A 21,477-nucleotide genomic window follows, 5' to 3' on the forward strand; every position below is an offset into this window, starting at 1 on the left:
ATTAACACTCATCTTCACGGTGCAAATATTTTTGACAATCTGAAGACTTGGGATAAATCACAAGGTCAGTTTTCTTTGAACAAAGAGCGCCAGTGAAACCCGAAACAAGGTTAAAAAGAGAGAGGGCTACACTGAGTATCATCTTATCTCAATGTAATCGATATCTTGCTATTCATACAGATCCTACACAGTTACACAGAAAAAGGATCACTCTTCTCCAACTATCAAAAGCATCTACTTGTTTGTACGACAAACCAACCCAACTGCAGGAGACCAACTCATATAACCCAAATACTTTAGAATTTCTCGTCTCACAGAAGCAAGAGACATAATGCCTGCAAGGCAAAAAAAAAGAGCTCCACCACGACAATAGAATCCTCGTTCATGCTGAAAATACAGCACGTGCAACTCTAGTATCGATCTCGATCATAACGTCTGCAATGCAAAAAACACAAATGAAGAGAAATTTTAGGAAAAAAAAAAGATAAACATCCAGAAAAAAAATACGGCTCACAACCACAACCAGCAGAACCAGCAAACAGATGGGAGCCAGTAGATTCAAACTCACTGTAATTGTCCCATTTTCTTTTCCAGAATAAAAAAAAAATTCAATAATTTTAAAAAACTAAATCTAGACAGATCATCAGAACATAGATAAATGGAGTTTAAGAAGAATATTACACCACGGTGACTATATAACCAACCACTGTATATTGAAATTCTAAGCCATACTAGTTCTACCGAGGTTCACAAAACAAATGGTAAGAATGTAAAATATACCTCTTATCATGTGGAGAAGGTTTTAATAAATGACCTTTTCATATTACTTAGCAACAGAAATAAATTGCCAGCCTAAAAGCACGGGTCATAGCAACAAATTATATGAACTGTTCAGCAGATGTCAAAGTCACTTAGCCCAAATGGACACAGATTAATCAAGTGAAACTAACATACCTGCTGCTACGATCATAATCACGACCATAATCCCTGGAGCGCTCTTTGGACCGTGAACGGGACCTTCGGCGACTTCTTGAATCATGGCTGCGTGAACGCTCCCTCTCTCTTTCACGATCACGGTCATAGCCACGATCCCTGTCATTGTACCTATCATGGTCCCTGCTTCTGCGATCAGGATCCCTTTGTTCACGACTATCACCTCTATCCCTGTCCTTACTGGATGCACGCTCAGCTTCTCGGCTGCGCTCTCTGGATCTAGAAGATGATATAATATCAGGAGAACTTTTCCGGGATGAATAGCACAATAGATTGAAATATTTTAAAGTGACACGTAGGCAAGTAAAAAAACAACAGAGAAATAAAAGATTGAACTAATGGAAATTGGGATGTACCTTCTATCTTCTTCATGTACCTTTCGCTTCTTGTTTCTTTCTTCCTGAAAATATTAGTAATCCAATATAAAATTTCTTCAATAAATTCAATACCTTGTTCATTCGGAGGTTTCTCACAGGCATATGTATGCGACCAGCATAAACTTGCTATATTCTAATATTAGATAACTTCTAATCACACGCGATGTGCTCCAATATTTTAAGTATATTTGCCAAGAAGCCACTCCATGACCCCCATCTCAATCACAAAGGAAAGCATATATGACAACCAAGAATCTCTATCAAGAAAAAGTAAAACAATAGTCTGGCACAATTGTCAAACACGAAGCACATGCACATGCACCGCGTAAAGCTATAAGAGGATAGAAGGGAAGGAAGGGGAACACTGCAGAGAGCCAGAGAGTATATCAACGGAAAATCAGAAACCCAGCACCCATGATGACCCGAACACAAGCACCTAAAGTCCACCTCAATAGCGCTGTTTCCTCACAGCAGATGTTTATTAAAAATGAATAATTTGTCATAGACCACCAAAGTTGAACGTTTACTTTGGCACTACAGGTAGTGTACAAACGCAGAACTCATTTCAGATTATCTAATTATAAGAAACCCTTTAGGAACCCCCCCAAACAAAAGAAAAAGTAAAGCAGGTATACATGCTGGGCAACTATGTTCAGCATAACTCGTGTACAAGCTTACAAAATGAAGAAAAAAAGCACACAAGCATAACATAATAGGCTGGGACTAGTTTCACATAAGCCTTTATCAGGCATGCAAACAACAATTTTTTATATTATAGGAAAATGAAATCTAACCAGAAAAAAAGGAATATGAAATCAAAAGATCAATCTCATTAATAACTGACCTCAGCATTAGATTTATATTTCATGTCTAAAGTCCAGCAAAAAGTATGTGATGTCTGATAGAAATTCAACTGAAGCAATCATACTTACAGATATCTCAAATCCCCATTGGCATAGAGATTAGTGTATCAATTATTAATTTATCTTCTCAGCTATATTCCAAAGGTAATGAGGTTTATCCTTTCCCTTTTCAACCTATTAAGAGTTCCATTGAACGGGCACTATTCTCTACTTCAAGTCCCCCTCGAACTCAGATGGGCACAGATACCAAGTCAAAATAATAAAATGCAATAACCACTCTTCTAAGTTAAAGAAGAACTCACAGATGGCACAACCGACATCTTTTACAGAAGAACAATGTGATAAAAGACCAGCACCTGGATCACATACATAGTCTTGAGAATTTCCCCATTGTCACAGATAAAAAACAGAAACACTAGAAACTAAATCAAGTTCACCAACTGTTTGAATTATTAATTATTGTTATCTCCTCTACCTACTACGCCAAAATTAAAGAACATAGTTCATGCACAACAGCTATAGAAACCCAAGTAGAAAGTTCCAAAATAAACAATAAAAAAGGCCTAGATCCTGCATTCTTCATCATTTCCCATCCATATGCACATCCCACAAAGACCACAATTTTAATTATAAATTCACTGCCCAAGAGATGCTCATTAAAAAATCACAGTAACGCAAATATTACTTCAATAAATTTACACATGAAATTAATGATATAGCCATAATACCTGAAGCTCAGCCAATTTTTCTCGAATTTGCATGTAGCCCAAATGTAGTTTTCCCCCAAAATGATCTGCTAAACGACGGTCACTGAAAACCACACGCAAATATCAAGTTCATCCATTCGATATCAATAAAAAAACCAGTACATATTCTAAACACTTCAAAATCTCCCGAGGCTAGCTAATAACAGCATGATCTACAAGCATAAATATAAAAACGCACATTCTTTAGCTGCAAAAGTTATCCTCGTAAAACTGGGGCCAAAAGCCTGCTGGTGACAAGGAGGTATAATTGCCAGTCAAAAGCTGAAGTACTTGAAACCCCAAAAACACTATGCTTTGTCACCCTCACAAAATTGCTGGCAAAAGGCATATGTTTAAAACAGGAAGATGTAACTATTACCTGTCATAAACACTCAAGAATGCTCCACATATGTCACAGACACGCAGCTTCTGATCAGTCTGCCAAAGCACAAAACAAAGGATTAATAATGAGCAACCTATACCTTAATTCTCCATCCATTTTAATAAAATAGCTGCACTTTAACCTTTAATGCTTGCCAATGTCAAATTTTGAGCATTAAGGTCTGTCAATAATGTATTTTTTGCAAAAATTATGAAAAGTTGATATTTCGAAAAAATATGTTGAGACGAGCCTAACAAGGTCTCATATAGTAGAATTACAATTTTTCCCTTGTAAATCACAATCAAGGGTTAAACGGTGTTTGAAATAGTGGCGAAATACAAAGTGTAACTATTTTAGTGACACGAAATGAGCATAAACTAGTAGTATAAAATAAATTCGACAAATCTAACAAGATCTGATGTTACTATATTTTCCCTTATAAATCACAAATGAGGGTCAACGTGGAGTTTGTGAAAAGTGAAAAAATACAAAGTGTAACTATTTTAGTGACATGGATAAAGTATAAACTAGTAGTACAAAAAACTAATTGGACAAAAGTAAACTGAAGAAAACAGAACTCTTGAAAACAAAGCCATCTATGGTGATAACCGCATTAGAAAGAAAAAAAGCCATCGTAACAACGAAGAAGAATAACATAGACTATGAGATCTCAAATGGGTTGTTGTGATGAAGTGGTTTTAACTTTTAATGGTAGTTCATAAGCTGGAGAGAAGATTTCTCCAGACCTCTATAAGCCAATACATAAAAATTTCACACCCAGCATTGACAAAAGAGAAATCTCGTTTCAAATCATGGACCCCCATTGGTATATTAGAAGTGTTGGTTTCAGACCTTTAAGTCTAACTATATTCTCATGGCAATCTCATGTGTCCTTTAACTTCAAGTTTCTATTCCTTAATAGTGGGTTGCTCGCTTATGGTTTTCCAAGAAAGGAAAAGGAAATAGAAATCTTGTTTCCCTTTTATGTTGTTTGTATGGATGTTTTTTCAAATTTCAATTCCCTCTACCCATTGGTATATTAGAAGTGTTGGTTTCAGACCTTTAAGTCTAACTATATTCTCATGGCAATCTCATGTGTCCTTTAACTTCAAGTTTCTATTCCTTAATAGTGGGTTGCTCGCTTATGGTTTTCCAAGAAAGGAAAAGGAAATAGAAATCTTGTTTCCCTTTTATGTTGTTTGTATGGATGTTTTTTCAAATTTCAATTCCCTCTACCCCCGTCAGAGAATCAGTCACCCCCAAAGTCCTCTAGAGTGTAAGATTGATTCTAGCCCTCCTCCCCCCCCCCCCCCAAGGTTTTGGATTTCCTCGTCTCCCTTTGTGCATCATAACCACCTTGACCAGGCTTAACCACTGGTCCACCACCCACCATTGACCGTGCTAGTCCCACCTTCAACCCAACGCCACCTCACTACCACCACACAAGATCTGGATCGAGAGAAAGAGACAAACCACCCACCACCATCCTACCTGAACTGGCGAGAGATAGTCCATCCCACCACCACCCTACCAGATCTGATGAGAGACAGAGACGAGTAAACCACCACTGTACCAGATTTGGCGGAGAGAGAGAGAGGAGCAACACACCATGGTCGACCTCCGACCCCACCGTCAACCCAAGCCCACTGTCAGTCGACTGCCGATGTCACCATTGACCCAAGCCCACCGCTTTCTGTAGCCTTGTCAGAGACAAAGAGATGAGAGGGAAGGAGGGAGGATTTCTGTAGCCCTTTCCATTGGAATCAACCAAACATGTAGGAAAATTGCCGGCTTGGGTTTCTTTCCTCATCTAAGCCTTTCTTCATTCATTCCCCTTGCCCAACCAAACAACCCCTAACTGTGTTACTTTCAAATGCTAACAACTCAACATAAAAAAAGTGGAGGAAATATCTTTTCAGGGGCTTTGGTAAGTTGAGCCACTCACTTACAATTCTCAAATTTACACCAACAAATGCTAGAAACTAGCTCCAGCCCCAACCTTCCCTTCTGCCTAAGAAAGCAAATTAAGGAATTGAAAAGCCAATAAAGTAACTTCATAGATTGCAAAAGCTACGATGAGGACTTACAATGCGAACATCTGCTGCAGTATACTTCCCCGAATCTGCAACAGGCTCCTGCCTTGGTGCAAGCTGGACCAACATTTTACAGGTTGAGTAATTAATGAAAGTTGACATGCATAGAAATGTGAAATAGAAACTGTAATGTTAGGAGAAAGCAAAAGATATATGATAAAAACCTTCTTCAGTGCTTCTGCTTCCTCTAACGCTTTTTGTGCTTCGTCAACCATTCCTTGCTCACCTGAATATCACCCAGAATATTCAGAACTTTACAGCACAAATACAGACTAAGTTAACCAGGCTTCTCATAATATATATACAACACTGTATCCCCGAAGGGAGCTTGCATATTTCCCAAAATTAGACACCTAAGAATAATAAAAAAAAGAAATTTCAAGTCCTTTGCCCAAGTTAGCAGCAGAAGTATCTTTCTTTCCAGTTATACATCCATTATTACTCACAGGAAGATAGGCAGCATCTATGTTTAGAGCTCAATTTCAGGTTCATATAGTGAGCAAAAGTAAATGAATCAGGAATGATCTCATAGTCCTAATGAACATCATCCTCAGGGATGCTTAATACTTGAATCACATTTAAATCCACATGAATTATTGACACCGGGATGAAATCAACTAAAAGTGCTGACAGCATAGTTATCAAGAACAAATCAATAATACTGACAAATTTATAATACAGCTGGTCAAGTTGATATGCACAGCAAGCAGAAACAAATGGAAGCATACAAATGTTCACCAACATTATACGGGCCAATACACTTAAATTCTAAAAAACATCATAAGGAGACAAACTGAGAAAACTGTAATATAGTATGAGTTAAGAGACTTCGCCAGCAGAAAGACTCATAATGAAGCAAACTGCCATACTAAATGTAAAACGCAAAACTATTGCCCACCTCCCTAAAACTACCAATAAAAGAACTCTTACCAAGATCCTCCGCTTTCTTCAGCTTCTCATTTATCAATTCTTGAGTACGAGCATCAGGGGCAAGCATAGGTAAGGGGGCCAATGGAGGAGGATTGGGAAGTGGCTGTGGTAGAGAGGCCCTGTCTCTGTTGAAAGCGTCCAAAAGAAGCATAGACTGCAAAAAAATAAAAAATATCATGTACTAGTTCAACTGCAAATACTTTCTGCAATATCTTCTAATGGGACTCAGGATGTCAGGAATTCAGGATACAGTAACAAGCATATGAGCAAACCTGTTTATCAGCTCTTTTTGTTCTCATTTCTTCAACTTCTTCCAAAGCCCGGATTTTAACATCTGTTTTTCCTTCGAGATCTGAAAACACAAAATCCAGGACAGTCATCAGCTGACAAAGGCCACAATATGCCACTCTTACTGAGAATGCAAATACCTAATAACATGACTGGTGAGGTGGTCATTATGAATGTCAAAAGGGAATTGAAACGGATTTAAAAAAAAAAAAAATACAGCAATAGTAAAATCGAAAGATATGAAATCTTAGCTCGAATCTAACAGAAAAATACATATTTTAAGAGCCCTCAGCCACCCTCATATGATTACAACCTATATGGAAAAAGTACAACTCCATTCATGACTGAAAAAGAACTGATCCAACTCCCAATCATGAATTCATCATAGATTTTCTTAATGTGAGCTTATACACATGAGCTCAAAAACAAACACCTAAAATTCCCAATCACAATTCTAGCTCTTCCCGCACTCCTCCTCTAGCTATAGTCTAAGATGAAAACATACATATACTACTAACTCAAGTAGGCAATTGAACACACAAAAACTCTGTTTTACATGATGCAGAAGATTTAATGTACAAATTTATCATAATTCCTGAACAAAATAGCAACTTACCAGACTGATCAGCCTCTTTCAACTTCTCTTTGATCACCTTTGACAATTCCAAGATCTCTTCTGTCTACAGCAAGCATTAAAAATAAATCCTATATAACATGATACCAATAGGGAACACGTAGGGACTTCAAAGAAAGGCTTCATCATTACCTGAGTCACCTCAGACACAGAAATTGCTATAGCTGCTTTAGCATCCTCGTCTGCGAGACGCTTGAGAGCTCTAGTAATTTTTCTGTCACATTCAACAATAAGCCTGTCTATGACATCCTCCAAATCCCTGTCATAGTTGTCAACACCCTTGGCCTTTGCTTCTTCATATCTAATATGAGTTAGGAGCTAAACAAACAAAACTGATAGGGATGTATGTCCATCTTCACTATTGCCTACTGCCAAGTATAATTACCCAAAGAGTTCCAGAGTAAGTGAAATCGCGGCAATGCAATAAAAGGAATGAACAGTAATCAGATACGCAACTGTATGCCGGCAACATGCAAATAAGTAATCAAAACTCCAACCAGCTAACAGCACTACAGCAGTTACTTCTTAAGCTTGAAAAGATGAACAAATTAGAAAACACCACAAGACAAGCAGCTTGTCCTCGCCTCACAATATATCGCCAACAGAATGCAAGACCAAATAAATCACGATGACATTACAGACAGTGGTGGAGACTCAAGCAATTAGTCATAGCCTTATGATAAGGACAAAAGGTGACTTTACAAGTAACCGAAATTAAACAACTCTTGTGACAACGAACTGGCGTTGCTTCAACAATGGAAAACGTACATGTATGAACACCTCAAAAAATATAACTAAAGAAAAATATACACTACAATCGTTTCAAACAACGGTTTCATCATCTAAAATACTCCTCGTTTAGTGAAGAGCATCATGTTTCATTAACTACGCCTGCACCCCATCCATCTTCCAAACAGAGATCTTAACCCTATTCTAAATAAAGAGATATCAAATATATTTCCCATAAAAGAGATATTCCATGAATACAAACATGCAATGTATTTAGCAGAAAATTTCTCATCAAAAACCATAACGATGAAAGTACGAAAGCAGAATGAGCAAAAGGATACTCTTTCCGTAATTGCAAAGAATGCACCTTTGGACAAGGCCCCATATCCATTTTCTGAAAAATAGAGAATCAGCTTAGTTAAGTACTGTAGTATCATTCAATGAAAGCAAAATAAGCAAATGAACGACTTCATTGGACACCGGTACATATACAAATTAAGGAATAGATAACAAACTCATAACTGGAATCATAATTGAATCATAACAATAGATGGACGCTGACATAATGGAAATCATGTGGCTTCTCACCAACAATAAATGGATGCTGACCTCTCCTTTTCCTAGGGGTACTTTGAACCATAATTCCATTGCGAAACAAGTCCTCAGCACTCAGCCATTGACATGGACAATCGCATAGTAACCCTAAATCCAACCTAAAAATCATACAGAAAAGACAGGGTCCCATTCTTCTATCTCAAGTAGTTCACATCTAATTAACTAAAGAACCTCGGTAAAGCTACACCGATACTCAACTTTCTCATGTCCCTCATCTAAATATAAGTAAAACGAACAATAATCCTTTCCGAACCGTACACTAGCTTGAAAAACTAAATCTTGATTCGCGAACATTACATAGCGCTAACTAAATCAAATGTAGCAAAAACTAAACAGCTTCCTGTCAATTTGTCAACCTATACTCAATCTCTTTCCACCTCAAAATTCACACTCCACTACACTTACTTGACAAAGAACATGCAGTCATCACATAGCAAAGCTAATGCTCATCAAAACGCACTGAAATCCAACCGAAAGATCATCCAGAAAAGACAGAGTCCCATTCTTCTATCTCAAGTAGTTTACATCCAATTATCTTAAGAACCTTGGTAAAGCTACACCGATACTCAACTTTTTCATGTCCCTCATCTAAATATAAGTAAAACGAACAGTAATCCTTTTGCATACCGAACCCTAGCTTGAAAAACTAAATCTTGATTTGCGAACATTACATAGCTCTAACAAAATCAAATGTAGCAAAAACTAAACAACTTCCTGTCAATTTGTCAACCTATACTCAAATCTCTTTCCACTTCAAAATTCAAAGTCCATCACACTTACATACAGTCATCACATAGTAAAGCTAATGCTCATCAAAACGCACTGAAATCAACTTACAATTTTGATGAAACAAATTCCAAAAATTCAATGCATTTGCAATCAGAAGGATAGAGAACAATTTGATAAACTAAAAATCGAAGAAATTAGGGTTTGAAAAAATAGTACCGTTAACTGGAAAAGCTCGTGAGGGCAAAGACCAGACAAGAATAAGCGGCAAACATCTCGATCGAAGTACTTGCGATTAACTTCTCGAACATCTCCATTTCGATTTGCTCCCATTAACACATCGAGTTGCTTCCGAATCGCATCCATTTCTCGCTCTTTCTCTCACTTCTTCGGTAGAAGAAGCGGGTTTTTGGAAGTTAGGGTTTCTGGTTTTGGGGGTTTGGTGTTTCGCGAATTAGGGGGATTACGCACTTAAGAGTTAAGATGTAATGATGTAAGATTTTAGGGGAAACAACACGAGACTATTTGTTTAGTTGATCTGAAATTTTTTGATCTGAAAAGATCTTATCTTTTAGATTTTTCTCAATATATAAGAAAAAATATAATCATGAGGGGTCTTATTTGATTAATCGATTCGTTTCAATGACTATTTTATTAATATTCAATTATTATAATTTTTACTAATGTGTAATAAAAAATATTTAATAGTAATAATGATTTTTAAATATAAGCATGATCTGATTTGATCTGAACTTATTTTTTCTGATCTGATCTGATCTGATTAGATCTGAAATAAGCAAAAATAAGGTGAACTGAACATAGCCTAAACGTGGCTAAGCCAAGTTGGGTTTTGATAATTCTACCCGCCTATTGTATTAGCCTACTAGGGATTGTGATTTGCGATTCGTCGCTATGTTATACTCCCTCCATCCTCAAATATCATTTCAGTTTCTTTTTATACAGTTTTCTTGACATATTTTTGACCTAGTATATCTTATATTTCGTATTAGTAAAAAATATAAAAAATTGATAGTATGAATGTCGACATTAAGGTGAATCTAACAAGATTTCACATGAGTATGTTTTTTTATATACATTAGTGAGAGTATTTTGGTCAACGTTTTTAAAGTTTGACTCCCAAAATAGAAACATGAAATATATTTTGAGACGGAAAGAGAAGAATTTATGTAATTATATTATATGTGTTTGATTGTCGAGTATTATGATGCGTGCGAAATCAAATAAAAAGATAAATTGTATAATTACATCTATCTAATTCATTTCTCAACTAGAAAAGGTAAGTTAACGAAGTTGGAAAACTGTCATGTAAGTTGTTTTTTTTTTATAATTGATTAATATATGTTTGACTGTTTTTTATTTGAGGATAATTTTATAGTTTTAGGGTGGACACTAAGGCTATGTTTAGTTCACCTGAAATTTTCTGATCTGAACTTATCTGATCTGATCTGAACTTATTTTTTCTGATCTGATCTGATCTGAACTTATTTAATCTGATTACAAGATCTTATCTTTTAGATTTTGCTCAATATATAAGAAAAAATATAGTCATGTGGGGTCTTGTTTGATTCGTCTCAATGAGTACTTTATTAATATTCAATTATTATAATTTTTACTAATATGTAATGAAAGATATAATGATTTTTAAATATAAGCATGATCTGAACTGATCTGATCTGAACTTATTTTTTCTGATATGATCTGATTTGATCTGATTAGATCTGAAATAAGCAAAAATAAGGTGAACTGAACATAGCCTAAGTCTTCTTTTCTTCCTTTATATTGTACTCCCTCCGTTTCCTAAAGATCTTCTCACTTACTGTTCCTACAGATACCAAGGAAAATCAAGTTGTGTAGGGCATGGTGTAAGTCAAGTAGGAGAGAGAAATGAGTTAAGATAAATAAACAAATAAAAAGGGGTTAAAGTAGGAGAGAGAAAGGGAGTAAAATTGAATTAATAATGTAATGGTGGAGCATATGATAGTGACATAAGAGGGTAAATAGGGAAATTTGTTTTGCCAAATAAGCAATAAAGTAAAAGATGGAAGATCTTTTGGAAACACCCTTAAACGGAAAGAGGGAAGATCTTTAGGAAACGGAGGGAGTACAAATAATACAAATCTTTTTCTCTAAAAAAAATTTCCAAATATGAGGACTTTAATTGAAAAATATATGTTTTATCCATAATTCTTCTCAAGCACATGCATCTATTGATTCATCTGGTATAATACTCATTTTTAACTAGTTATTGAAAATAATTGTTTATCATGCCTTGGATTAAAGTCATCCGACTCTTGTATTACATTATATTTTAATAGATAAACTACTCATTGGATGTGAAGTTTTATTTTTTTTAATGTAACCATTATGAGATGTATTCCCTTACTCCGTAGTTTGTAAAACATTCGAAGCACACAATTTTATGATGAAATTAATTATTATGTTCGGGCTATGCCCGGGTAAGGAAAATTTTATTTATTAATATTATACTTTAAGTCTTAAGATGATAACAATAAGTATCATTTGATCTAGTGGTTAAGACTTTCATGTATAAACTGTGATCACAAAATCAAATCCTATACTATGTAAATCTATTTTTTTTAATATATGTGAATTACATGGAGTAAAACGCCTTTAAAAAGAGCGTTATGTGGCACTATACCTTTTTTAAGAAAATGGCATGCAACTAAAATGTATTAGAAAAGTAGTAGCTTCTTTACAAATATGAAAATTATCAAACTAAACTGAAACAAAGTAATTAAAAAGGAGCACATTCAAACATACGAGACAATGTGGATTTTGACCTTTGTTTATGTTCCTTAAACTAAACGTGTGTTTCTTTTATATATTTCTCAAGTTATAATTGTATGAGGTTAACAATATACTAAAATTAAAGTGAAAGTATTGGGTCAGACGGTCTGACCGAAACTTTCGATCGGAGATTAAGTCAGCAAGTGAGCCATCTAAAGTCGAGTCTTCCTTCCCTTTGCCATTATCACGCTTCTTCCAGGTGAAAGACTTGTCGAAGGGTAAACACCTGCTGCAGCTTCGATCTAGTCTCTCATGTAGCGCCAACAAATTTATATCCGACGTTATTGAGGTCGACTTACAAAAGCATAGACATCAACAACTCCTATGGAGAGAGAGAAGAAGGTTTGCAAGAGGAGAGAGAGAATAAGGTAGAGTGAGTAGTGTAGATTGTAGTGTAGTGGCGCTAGATAATAGATTTGGACGAAAAAATGGTGTTTGGGTATGAATTTGTAAGTTTCAGTTAGTTTCTCTTTGAGTTTCATTTAGATGTATTTGAGTTTCATCAGGTATTCTTTCAATGACGCTATGGTAACAATATTCTTTCAGTTCGTTGGTCTATTCTTTCAGTTGGTTGATTTATCCTTTCAGTTGGTTACTTTATTCTTTCAGTTGGTTCCTTTATTCTTTTAGTTGGTTGTTGGTTTATTGGTCAGGCTGGTCCGACCACTTACATTGTGTCAAACGAGTCTGACACAATACCTTCTCAAAATTAAATGGTGTTGTTCTTTTGCTTCACACACTTCAGTTGGAAGGATTATATTTCTCTAGCATGCAAATGTTACCATTCTCATTAATCGATCTCCGAATATTAACTTGTTCTTCACTTGTTTGGTTGTGAGATAGGATTTATTAATTAGAGCTATACAAAATCAACGATAGAGTGTTAACAACAATGAAAACACAAACCAAATAACAATAATCCTTTTTGTGAGAAAAATGTGCATTGAAAGGTTTGACAATTCAGTATATTCTCACATCTTTGTGTCAATACAACTTTTTACAAGTTAACTAGTGAGTGTCCCGGGCGATGCTCCGGGTTTTTACTTTTCGTAACGTTTTTGTCAAGTTAGGAAAAATTGACGTATTGACCTAATAAGTAATTGCATGATTTCTGAAAAATAAACCCTTTCAAATTTGGGGATGAAAGCAATAACTTAACTTTATACATGGAATTGAGGTAAGAATTTATGTCTATAATAGTCTTGTCGTTATCATAAAAATCTTAGCTATCTAATTACTTGTGCAAATCTTCTAATGAGATATATTAATAAGACTTTATGATGTTTTATTTTGAAATACTAAACAACGATGTTATGTTGGATTAATGGTTAAGCTTCCACTTTTCATTTCAAAGGTCACGTGATTGATTCCTTGTAACTACACACTATTATTTTTTAAATTGAGGGTTTGACTTGAAGTATTGCATTAGAGCCTAGAGGAGAGTGTCACGTGACACACAAACTTTTTTATGTACGCCTTTTAATATAATAGTGTAGATGCATCATTCCCCAATCAACTAAACAATAATTTGCAACACCGAAAAATAATAAATACTACTCATAAAGACTTTTAAATACATTTAATCGAAAAATAGTTAATCACACACAACCTAAAAGACATCATCTATGTGTGACTTTTGCTTTAAAAAAGAAAAGAAAAGGGCATCATCTCTCTCTAATAACTCCACCACTAGTCAAAACCTTACATAATCAGATGCCTTTTGATTTAATCAGCAAAATTTCGCCTACATCAATGTCCTTAGTCGTTAACAAATATAATCCCTTTTTAACCCACTAATCTTTCTTTCCCTTGATAGTTCTTAGGCTATGTTCAGTTCACCTTATTTTTGCTTATTTCAGATCTAATCAGATCAGATCAGTTCAGATCATGCTTATATTTAAAAAACATTATATCTTTCATTACATATTAGTAAAAATTATAATAATTGAATATTAATAAAGTACTCATTGAGACGAATCAAACAAGAGCCCACATGACTATATTTTTCCTTATATATTGAGAAAAATCTAAAAGATAAGATCTTGTAATCAGATCAGTTCAGATCAGATCATAAAAAATAAGTTCAGATCAGATCAGATAAGTTCAGATCAGAAAATTTCAGGTGAACTAAACATATCCTTAGCTAGCTTCTAAGTTATATCACGCCTAATAAGTCTCATCTCCTCCTCTTATCTCTCCAGCGATGTCAAACATATTAGACAAAGTAGATTTTGACCTTCAATATACATATAATTGAAAAATAACTAATTCCACACAACATAAACAAGGCATCATCTCTTTATAACACCACACTAGTTTCAAACTTTAAATAAGCATATGCCTTTTAATTTAATCGGCAAAATCTCGCCTACATCACTTCCGTTAGTTCCTACTAGAGGTGACAAACGGGTCATATATGTCGGGTCATATTTGGGTCAGTTTTGTGTTTGTGTTAGGTCCCAAACGAGTTGAGGCGTGTGTTGGTCCATCTCGGGCCCATGAGATTTTATGCTATGTCGAGTCGGGTTAGATCATGTCAGGTTAATAACGGGTCAGTTTAGATCAAGTCAGGTTGAACCGGGTTTTCAATCTCACAAATAAATTGAACACATATAAGACTAACGAGAGTAGCTTAAATAACTACTGTACAATGGATAAATCATATATAGTATTTGATAACAATTTTTTCCTTAAATTTGTTTTAAAAGTAATTAATATGAAAACTTTTGGGTCGAGTTCAAATTCAGGTCATAATTACCGGGTCAATTCGGGTCGACCACTTGCGGATCGGGACACTTCGGGTTATGGTCATATTTAGTTTTGTTTTACTTCAGCCAGATCGGGTTTCGATTTTATTTCAGGACATTATTTTCAGGTGGTGGATGAGCCTCGGGTCGGCCCATCGAGTACGAGTCTATTTTGCCGGCTATAATTCCTACAAGAGGTAATCATGGATCGGACCGAACTAGACTTTGGCCAAAAAAAGTAGTTCGTTTAGGGCCGAAAAATCGTACCCAAAAACCCTCCAGGCCGGCGGGCTAAACTTGATCACCTCTCGTTCCTACTTCTTTAGCTTCTACCACGTCTAACAAGTCTCATCTCCCTCCTCACTCTCTCTCCGGCGACGTCAAACCCAGAAAACAAAGCGATGAGAATTCCAATATCTCTCTCTCTCCTCCTAATCGCTCTCCTCTTCTCTCACTCTCTCTCCTTCCAATCCGATGAACTTCTCCTTGACGAAGATGAATTCGAAGGACTTCCATTAAAACACTCATCTGATCTTCCTCGTTCCACACCATCATCATCATCATCGTCAATTCCTTCTCCTACAACTCCCACCACTACTACAACAAGGAGGAGATCTTCAGACTCAGATGTTGATTCAAAGCTGCAATTTACACTTGAACATGCTTTTGGAGATTCACAATTTTCATCTGCTGGAACTTTTTCTGCCCGTTTAAAGTCTTGGTCTCATGGTGGTCAGGTTAGTTCACAGCTTAATTTCAAAACCCACTTTTTCGTTTTTTGATTTGATTTTTGGGTTTTTCATTTTTTATTTTGTTGTGGGTTGATGCAATCTAGGTTTTTTTCTGTGTGTGGATTGAATCTGGATATTATTTATTGTGTTAATTTTTTTTCGAGTGGACTGGATTTGGAGGGTTTTAGGCAATTAAAGAAGCAATCTTTGATATTATTGGGCTTGTAAGCCACTTTTTGCCTACAAAAATTATGTTTTGCAATCTAGCATGTGACCTTTGAGGTCTGTAATGGTGAAAATGTATAGTAAAACTATAAGTAGTCTCAGTTGGAATTGGAGTTCAATAATTATACTTTTTTTGCCCTTTTCTTTGGTGGTGGTGATGGGGTTGATTTAGTGTTGTTTGATGATCATTGTACTTAGGGTCCGTTTGGTTCAAGGGAAAACATTTTCATTGGATAGTGATTTTCCTTGAAAAATTGTTTTCTAAGGGAAAGCACAATTGCAACTTTTCCTTTGTTTGATTACTTGCATTGAAACTTTAGAGAGATTAGGAAGAATGTAAATGAATAGGTGAGGGTGGATAGAAGGGAGGTGAAGCATAGGGAGATACTGTGGTTCTGTTTGAGAAGGAAAATGTTATTTTACCTTTTATGAATCAAGCAAAGGAAGTTTTTTTTTCCTCCCAACCAAACACTCTCTTAGTCTAGCAGAGTAACTGTTTTGAGATGAAGTACCAAAAACTGAGCTTCAGGATGTGTAATTAGTGATTCTTTGAGTGAACAAAGAATTCGGAGGTCAGGATTTTATGCATCGCAAGGTTGTAGCTGGTAAGACATAAAAATTGTGTAATGGTGGAAGCTTATGTTTGCAAACAACTTAAGGCATTTGGCATTTGCATGACAGACTTCGAAATATTTGTAGCCTTACGCCCTTACCCTTATCGAGCACTTTTTCCTATGGACTCCATGAACATATTCTTTTTATCGGGCTTAGATAAAACTAACTATCAATGTCTGAAATGACTCAATGAGGCTTGTTAACAGAAATCAGATATCTAACAGTTTTAGGTTTTGCTGCCTTGAAGTAGAGGGTATCTTACTGGGGGAAGTTTTGTTATAGCTTGAGTTAATAAGTTGCTACCCAGAGTGTTATTGCAAGATCAGTGGATCAAATTGGATAGAGTATCGGATTCTGGTTTTGTTATTGCAATTTGGTGACTATACAGCTGTTTGACATGATGTTTTGTGTTATAGACCCTTACCAAGTTGCGCTTTTCGAGGAATACCTTGACAGACGTGGAGCAGGAGAAGTTCAAGGTGAAATTTAATATCTAGCCTCTTCTATAAGATGCTCATGCTGCCCATGTTTTTGACAAATTTCTTATGGTTTTTATTGTCCATGAATGTAGGAGCTGTTGCAAACAGATGATTTCTACAAAATAAGACTTCCATCCAATGTCTTGAGTCCTCCGGGAAGGAATTATACTGTTTCTGTTGTGAAGGCGGTAAGCTCCTATTGAGCTAGTTGCTATAACCAGTTGTATGTTTTGTTGCGCTTCTGGCTTATGGGTCTAGCATTTGTGTAAGGCAGTGGCTAGTATATGCTGTTACTTTTGTTTGTAGCACTGCTTGTTTATTGGATTTTGTCATACTTGCCACGTGATTGTGCAATGAGGATGTACCTTGTGACATTTGAGGCTTTATTGTTGTTGATTAGGACTTATCTCGCTGTTAGTTCATCAATTACATAGGTTGTCAAGATTTCACACTGTAGATAGGGCCTTTACCTAAAAAAATGATTTTATTACCTTTACAATTCTCTGTTCGCCTATGTTATGTTTTTCCATTGTCATCAGTTTCTGCTGACTTTACTTAGGTCTTGCAAACTGTGCTGCACTTTATTGGTGTTTATTGTGAAAGTTTAATGATCCCAAGTAGAATGTCTGTGTGATGCTGGGTTTATGTCAGTGAAGGTCATGGTGTTGAATGCCAAGTGCTTTTACTATTGTGCAATGGTTTTTCTTTTTATGCTAAGTAATTGCTATTGTACTGCAGAGATGTCTTGCTAGGGAGGCTTTGGATGAACACTTTGTCATACACATGGTACGAGCCTACTTATGTTTGTCTACTTCTTCAATGACTTTGTGATATTGTTGCTAGTATTGGAACTAAATGCTTGCTGCTGATATCTTTTCTGTTATTGTTTGGTGAATCTGCATTGTATATTTCCAGTCCAGCTTGTGTCGTTCTACAGTTCTACTCAATGATTTTCTTTTAGTAACTTATTAGATGTAGCTAATTCATGAAGTATGTTTTTGAATAATGAAACTGTTTGTCTTTCATTTACGTTCGTCTGTAGGAAGGTGTTAATATTTTGGCAGTCAACTATGGTTCTCCTGGGGCATGCCCATATCCTCGGCAGCTGAAAATGGTAACTTAAGCCTTTCCAGTTATCGTTTTGTTTGTTTGCATGTGCATTAAAGCATCATTTTTTTTTAATTGTAAGAACTACCATTGTATGTTTCCACAAAATCTTAATTGTAACTTCTTAGGATGTTTGCTAGTCAAGAAATTCATTCACTCCCTTGATCTGGGCCTATTGATTCCATTGTTAGGTTTTCTCCTCTTTCCGCCTTGTGTGGTATGGCACAATGGCTCACTCATGTTTATTGTATCTCCAACTTGTTGTTTATAATCTCCTTTATGGAGACAGTTTGCTGCGTTTTCTAAATCTTAGGCAAGTGTAGCAAGTTGACTTCTCTAGCTTCATGATATGCCTTTCTGAGAGTTGGTTTCTGACAGAATGTATTGGCTTTGTGTCTTCCTTATAAGTTATGAGTTGCCTTATGGGTTTAGCTGTTAAGGATGAAACATGTAATATGTTGTGTTCTTATGTAATACTTACAGGTATCACTAGTTTCTATATCTATTCTATTACGTTTCTGACAAGAAACTATTATTCATTTTGTTGTTGCAGCCATCCAAATGGTCATTCAATTCATATCCAGTTTTGAAATATAGTGAGATGGCACCAAGGTATGATGCTTTATGCCTATATATTGTTCTCTTGTGCAGATAAACCACTGAACATGTAATTGTGTCAGCTAGTAGAGACAAAGGATGCTTCACTTGAAGTCTGAGTGTAGGTTTATTATTGAGTTCTTCTTGCTTAGGTTCCACCCCCCTCCAAAATTAGAAAGAAAGGAATTCTTAGCTGATGTATAATTGATATGGAGCTCTGGGAAACGGCACATGTATACCTAAGTTTTGGCTAGGAAGTAAAAGTATTTAGGGCATCACTGTCTGTCAATTCTTTCTTTCTTTTTCTTTTTCTTTTATGGAGTGATTACTTAGCATCTATGTTGTCTTCACTTGATTTTTACTTATTTGAACTTATTATCCATGGACTTATCGTACTATTTCTCCCAAACTTAACTTACCAGAACTACTTTCTCCTGAACAGAACTTCTCGGAAATTTTTCTTCTAAGAAACTTATCTGAACTTATGTTTCTTGAAGTAAATAAATATAAGGTGACGAGAAGTCGAGAACAGTGTCTATGAAGTAACAACCCCAAATTGGCCATTTGTCATGTCAGGATTATCCTTGATCTAAATTATTTCCAAAGAACACATTTATGCGAATTTACTTGGCTCTCTGGCTCAATTATTTTACTTTTCTGCCTCACATATCTGCTGATAGCCACTGGCTAAGAAGTATGTGTTATAAGACCAAAAATATGTTGGCCATTTGTCCTGTCAAAGTTATCCGTTATCTGAATTATTACCCTGGAGCACATATATGCCAATTTCTTTGGCTCTTTTTACTCAATATTTTTACTGTTATGCCAAACTCATCTGCTGAAAGTGGGCTTTGTTCAACAGAACCCCTATTTTCACTGAAGAAACTCCCGAGGAGAATGCAGAGGCTGAAGCCATGATGCAACCAGAGAAGTCCTTTTGGGCTAAATATGTGAGTAGTTGTTTGAAGAAGATATACCCTCCTTCCTGGTTCATAGACTTAATACTTAGATTAAATATCTTTTATTGTCTCTGTTGCAGTGGATGTATTTAATCCCTCTAGGTCTTATGATCATGAATGGTATGACGCAAGCTCTGAACATGCCAGAGGAGCAGGCCGCTGGCCAAGCAGGAGGGCAGCAGCCAGCAAGGGCTCCACCTGCTGTGCGAAGAAGATAATCTTTTAATTGAAGCTACAGATTACTTGAGGTTGTTCCTAAAGCCTGATCATAATTTGTTTAGCATATCAGCTTAGCAGCTGTATTATAAGGTGAATATACCTTTGATGGTGTTTTGGCAAGTGAAAGATTCAACATAGTATATGTTTAGTTTTTGTGATGGCCAAACATACTACTCATGAATCATAATACATGACTTGCATTTCTCGTAAATTATAAGAAAAGGTCTGGACATGTTGGTTGGATTGATTATACTAGGGCAAGAATATTTTGACCTCTTCGGGTATGAACGCGATATAGATGCCATCCCTGTTCTGATCGACATCTTTGCCTCAGGGGGTGTTGTACTTTTCTGACTTATCTAAATTATTGGAACTCATCCGAACTTATTTGGACTTGATTTTTTCAGAAATAAGTCATTATAAGCTCTACAATTTACTGCCTTAATTAGCTGCTTTCTGCATCTTCAGTATGGTATGCGACTGTGCGGGATTTAGTAACTAGGATTTCATAGGTTCTTAAGTTACTAACTTTATATGTCAAAAGAACAAGATGCGCAATTGAATTGGAGGGACTACTTCCATAATTGCAAACTTTCTGACCAACCAACCTCTAGATTTCGATGTGATCAACTGGTCTAGGGTGTCTTGTTATATTGTTGAGGGGTAACTTCTATATTATGCTGGGTGACTTTTATTTGTTGAGGGTTAACTTGTTATTGTGAGACACTAAGAGTGATCGCACCCAAGATGGGTTGGCCCACAATTTGAGTGGTATTGACGTGTCTTCATTCTTCGGTTACTAGAATTCCCATGAAGCCACATTTTACCTCATGTTATCGTTTCATCATACATGCAAGTAACTATTTTGCTTCTCTGCAGTTGTAAATGGGCTTATGTGGTGCGACTAATCGTTAACCAAGGATCTTCAAGAGAGCAGGAGGCTTTTGTCAAGACCCCCAAGTTCTATTGAAGTGTATCAAACATAATTTTATTATGGGAAGGTTGATTATATTTGTCGAAGTGCTGCCATGCATTACGGATTTCCAGGCTTTTAAAGATTAGATCTGAGGATGAAAAATATGCCTCAAACCCTTGTAATGCTCATGTTCTTGTTGCGACTTCGAGTTCCATTTTAGCTACTTGGATATCTAATTTGTACCCAATTTTGGTTTATTACATGATATTTTTCTAGCCAATGAAGAAAAAAATGGCCTTTTTATGGCCTTTAAAACCTGTGTAATTTGATTATGCACATCTTTGTCCAAAAGCTCATGACAAGTAAAGCTGCGCACAGGCTATGTTTGGCACATGTGCTGCATTGCGCCTGGCCTGGCAGGAAAAGAGATGCGGTGTTGGGCTTGTAGCAATTTTTGAAAGAGGGACATTGTATCACCTGGGTTGTGGAGTGGTGCGTGCTGGCATGGCCCTTAAGAATTATACTTCTCCGTTCTGAAATAAGTGAAATACTTCTTTTATGTAAGAGATTCTTGAGAGAATTTATTTCAAAACGGAGGAAGTATGTTTTTTCTTTTGGTTATAAAAGTGTGGTAACCAATTGTACTAGTACCGGGCTCGTGCTCTATTTGGACAATG

General features: G+C 36.1%; 2 protein-coding genes across 9 annotated transcripts; one reads left to right on the forward strand and one right to left on the reverse strand.

The window, feature by feature from the left end:
* Window positions 1-53: 53 nt before the first annotated feature.
* Window positions 54-9,878, reverse strand: LOC104890200 (uncharacterized). Of its 8 annotated transcripts, none has more exons than XM_010675593.3 (13): window positions 9,596-9,876; window positions 8,377-8,429; window positions 7,439-7,607; window positions 7,289-7,352; window positions 6,657-6,736; window positions 6,385-6,538; window positions 5,619-5,680; window positions 5,449-5,511; window positions 3,359-3,417; window positions 2,962-3,043; window positions 1,350-1,393; window positions 955-1,212; window positions 54-435 (listed from the first exon to the last, which is right to left on the reverse strand). In XM_010675593.3, the coding sequence occupies exons 1-13, from the start codon at window positions 9,740-9,742 to the stop codon at window positions 411-413; spliced, it is 1,260 nt and encodes a 419-aa protein (XP_010673895.1). In that variant the 5' UTR covers window positions 9,743-9,876; the 3' UTR covers window positions 54-410. The 8 variants fall into 8 exon arrangements, 3 of the variants coding, with proteins under 3 accessions (XP_010673895.1, XP_010673896.1, XP_048499566.1); XR_789649.3 differs by lacking the exon at window positions 54-435 and adding an exon at window positions 2,536-2,589 and having other exon boundaries at window positions 1,098-1,212; window positions 9,596-9,877; XR_007273716.2 differs by lacking the exons at window positions 54-435; window positions 955-1,212 and adding an exon at window positions 3,179-3,269 and having other exon boundaries at window positions 9,596-9,878.
* A 5,351-nt stretch (window positions 9,879-15,229) lies between these two features.
* LOC104890199 (uncharacterized) lies at window positions 15,230-21,115 on the forward strand. The gene is made up of 9 exons (XM_010675592.4): window positions 15,230-15,689; window positions 16,940-17,002; window positions 17,095-17,190; window positions 17,741-17,788; window positions 18,045-18,116; window positions 18,663-18,721; window positions 19,569-19,656; window positions 19,746-19,913; window positions 20,764-21,115. Exons 1-8 carry the CDS (start codon window positions 15,354-15,356, stop codon window positions 19,881-19,883), a joined length of 900 nt encoding a protein of 299 aa, XP_010673894.1. The 5' UTR covers window positions 15,230-15,353; the 3' UTR covers window positions 19,884-19,913; window positions 20,764-21,115.
* Window positions 21,116-21,477: the final 362 nt, after the last annotated feature.

Source organism: Beta vulgaris, chromosome 4 (genome assembly GCF_026745355.1).
Source record: "Beta vulgaris subsp. vulgaris cultivar EL10 chromosome 4, EL10.2, whole genome shotgun sequence".
Classification (NCBI taxonomy): Eukaryota; Viridiplantae; Streptophyta; class Magnoliopsida; order Caryophyllales; family Amaranthaceae; genus Beta; species Beta vulgaris.

Coding starts and splice junctions, on each gene's coding strand:
- LOC104890199 (XM_010675592.4), top strand. CDS start 15,354: ATGAGAATTCCAATATCTCTCTCTCTCCTCCTAATCGCTCTCCTCTTC. Junction 17,191..17,740: donor CTGTTTCTGTTGTGAAGGCG/GTAAGCTCCTAT, acceptor ATTGTACTGCAG/AGATGTCTTGCTAGGGAGGC. Junction 18,117..18,662: donor ATCCTCGGCAGCTGAAAATG/GTAACTTAAGCC, acceptor TTGTTGTTGCAG/CCATCCAAATGGTCATTCAA.
- LOC104890200 (XM_010675593.3), bottom strand. CDS start 9,742: ATGGATGCGATTCGGAAGCAACTCGATGTGTTAATGGGAGCAAATCGA. Junction 5,681..6,384: donor GAAGAAAGCGGAGGATCTTG/GTAAGAGTTCTT, acceptor GGTGATATTCAG/GTGAGCAAGGAATGGTTGAC. Junction 3,044..3,358: donor TTCTTGAGTGTTTATGACAG/GTAATAGTTACA, acceptor TGTGGTTTTCAG/TGACCGTCGTTTAGCAGATC.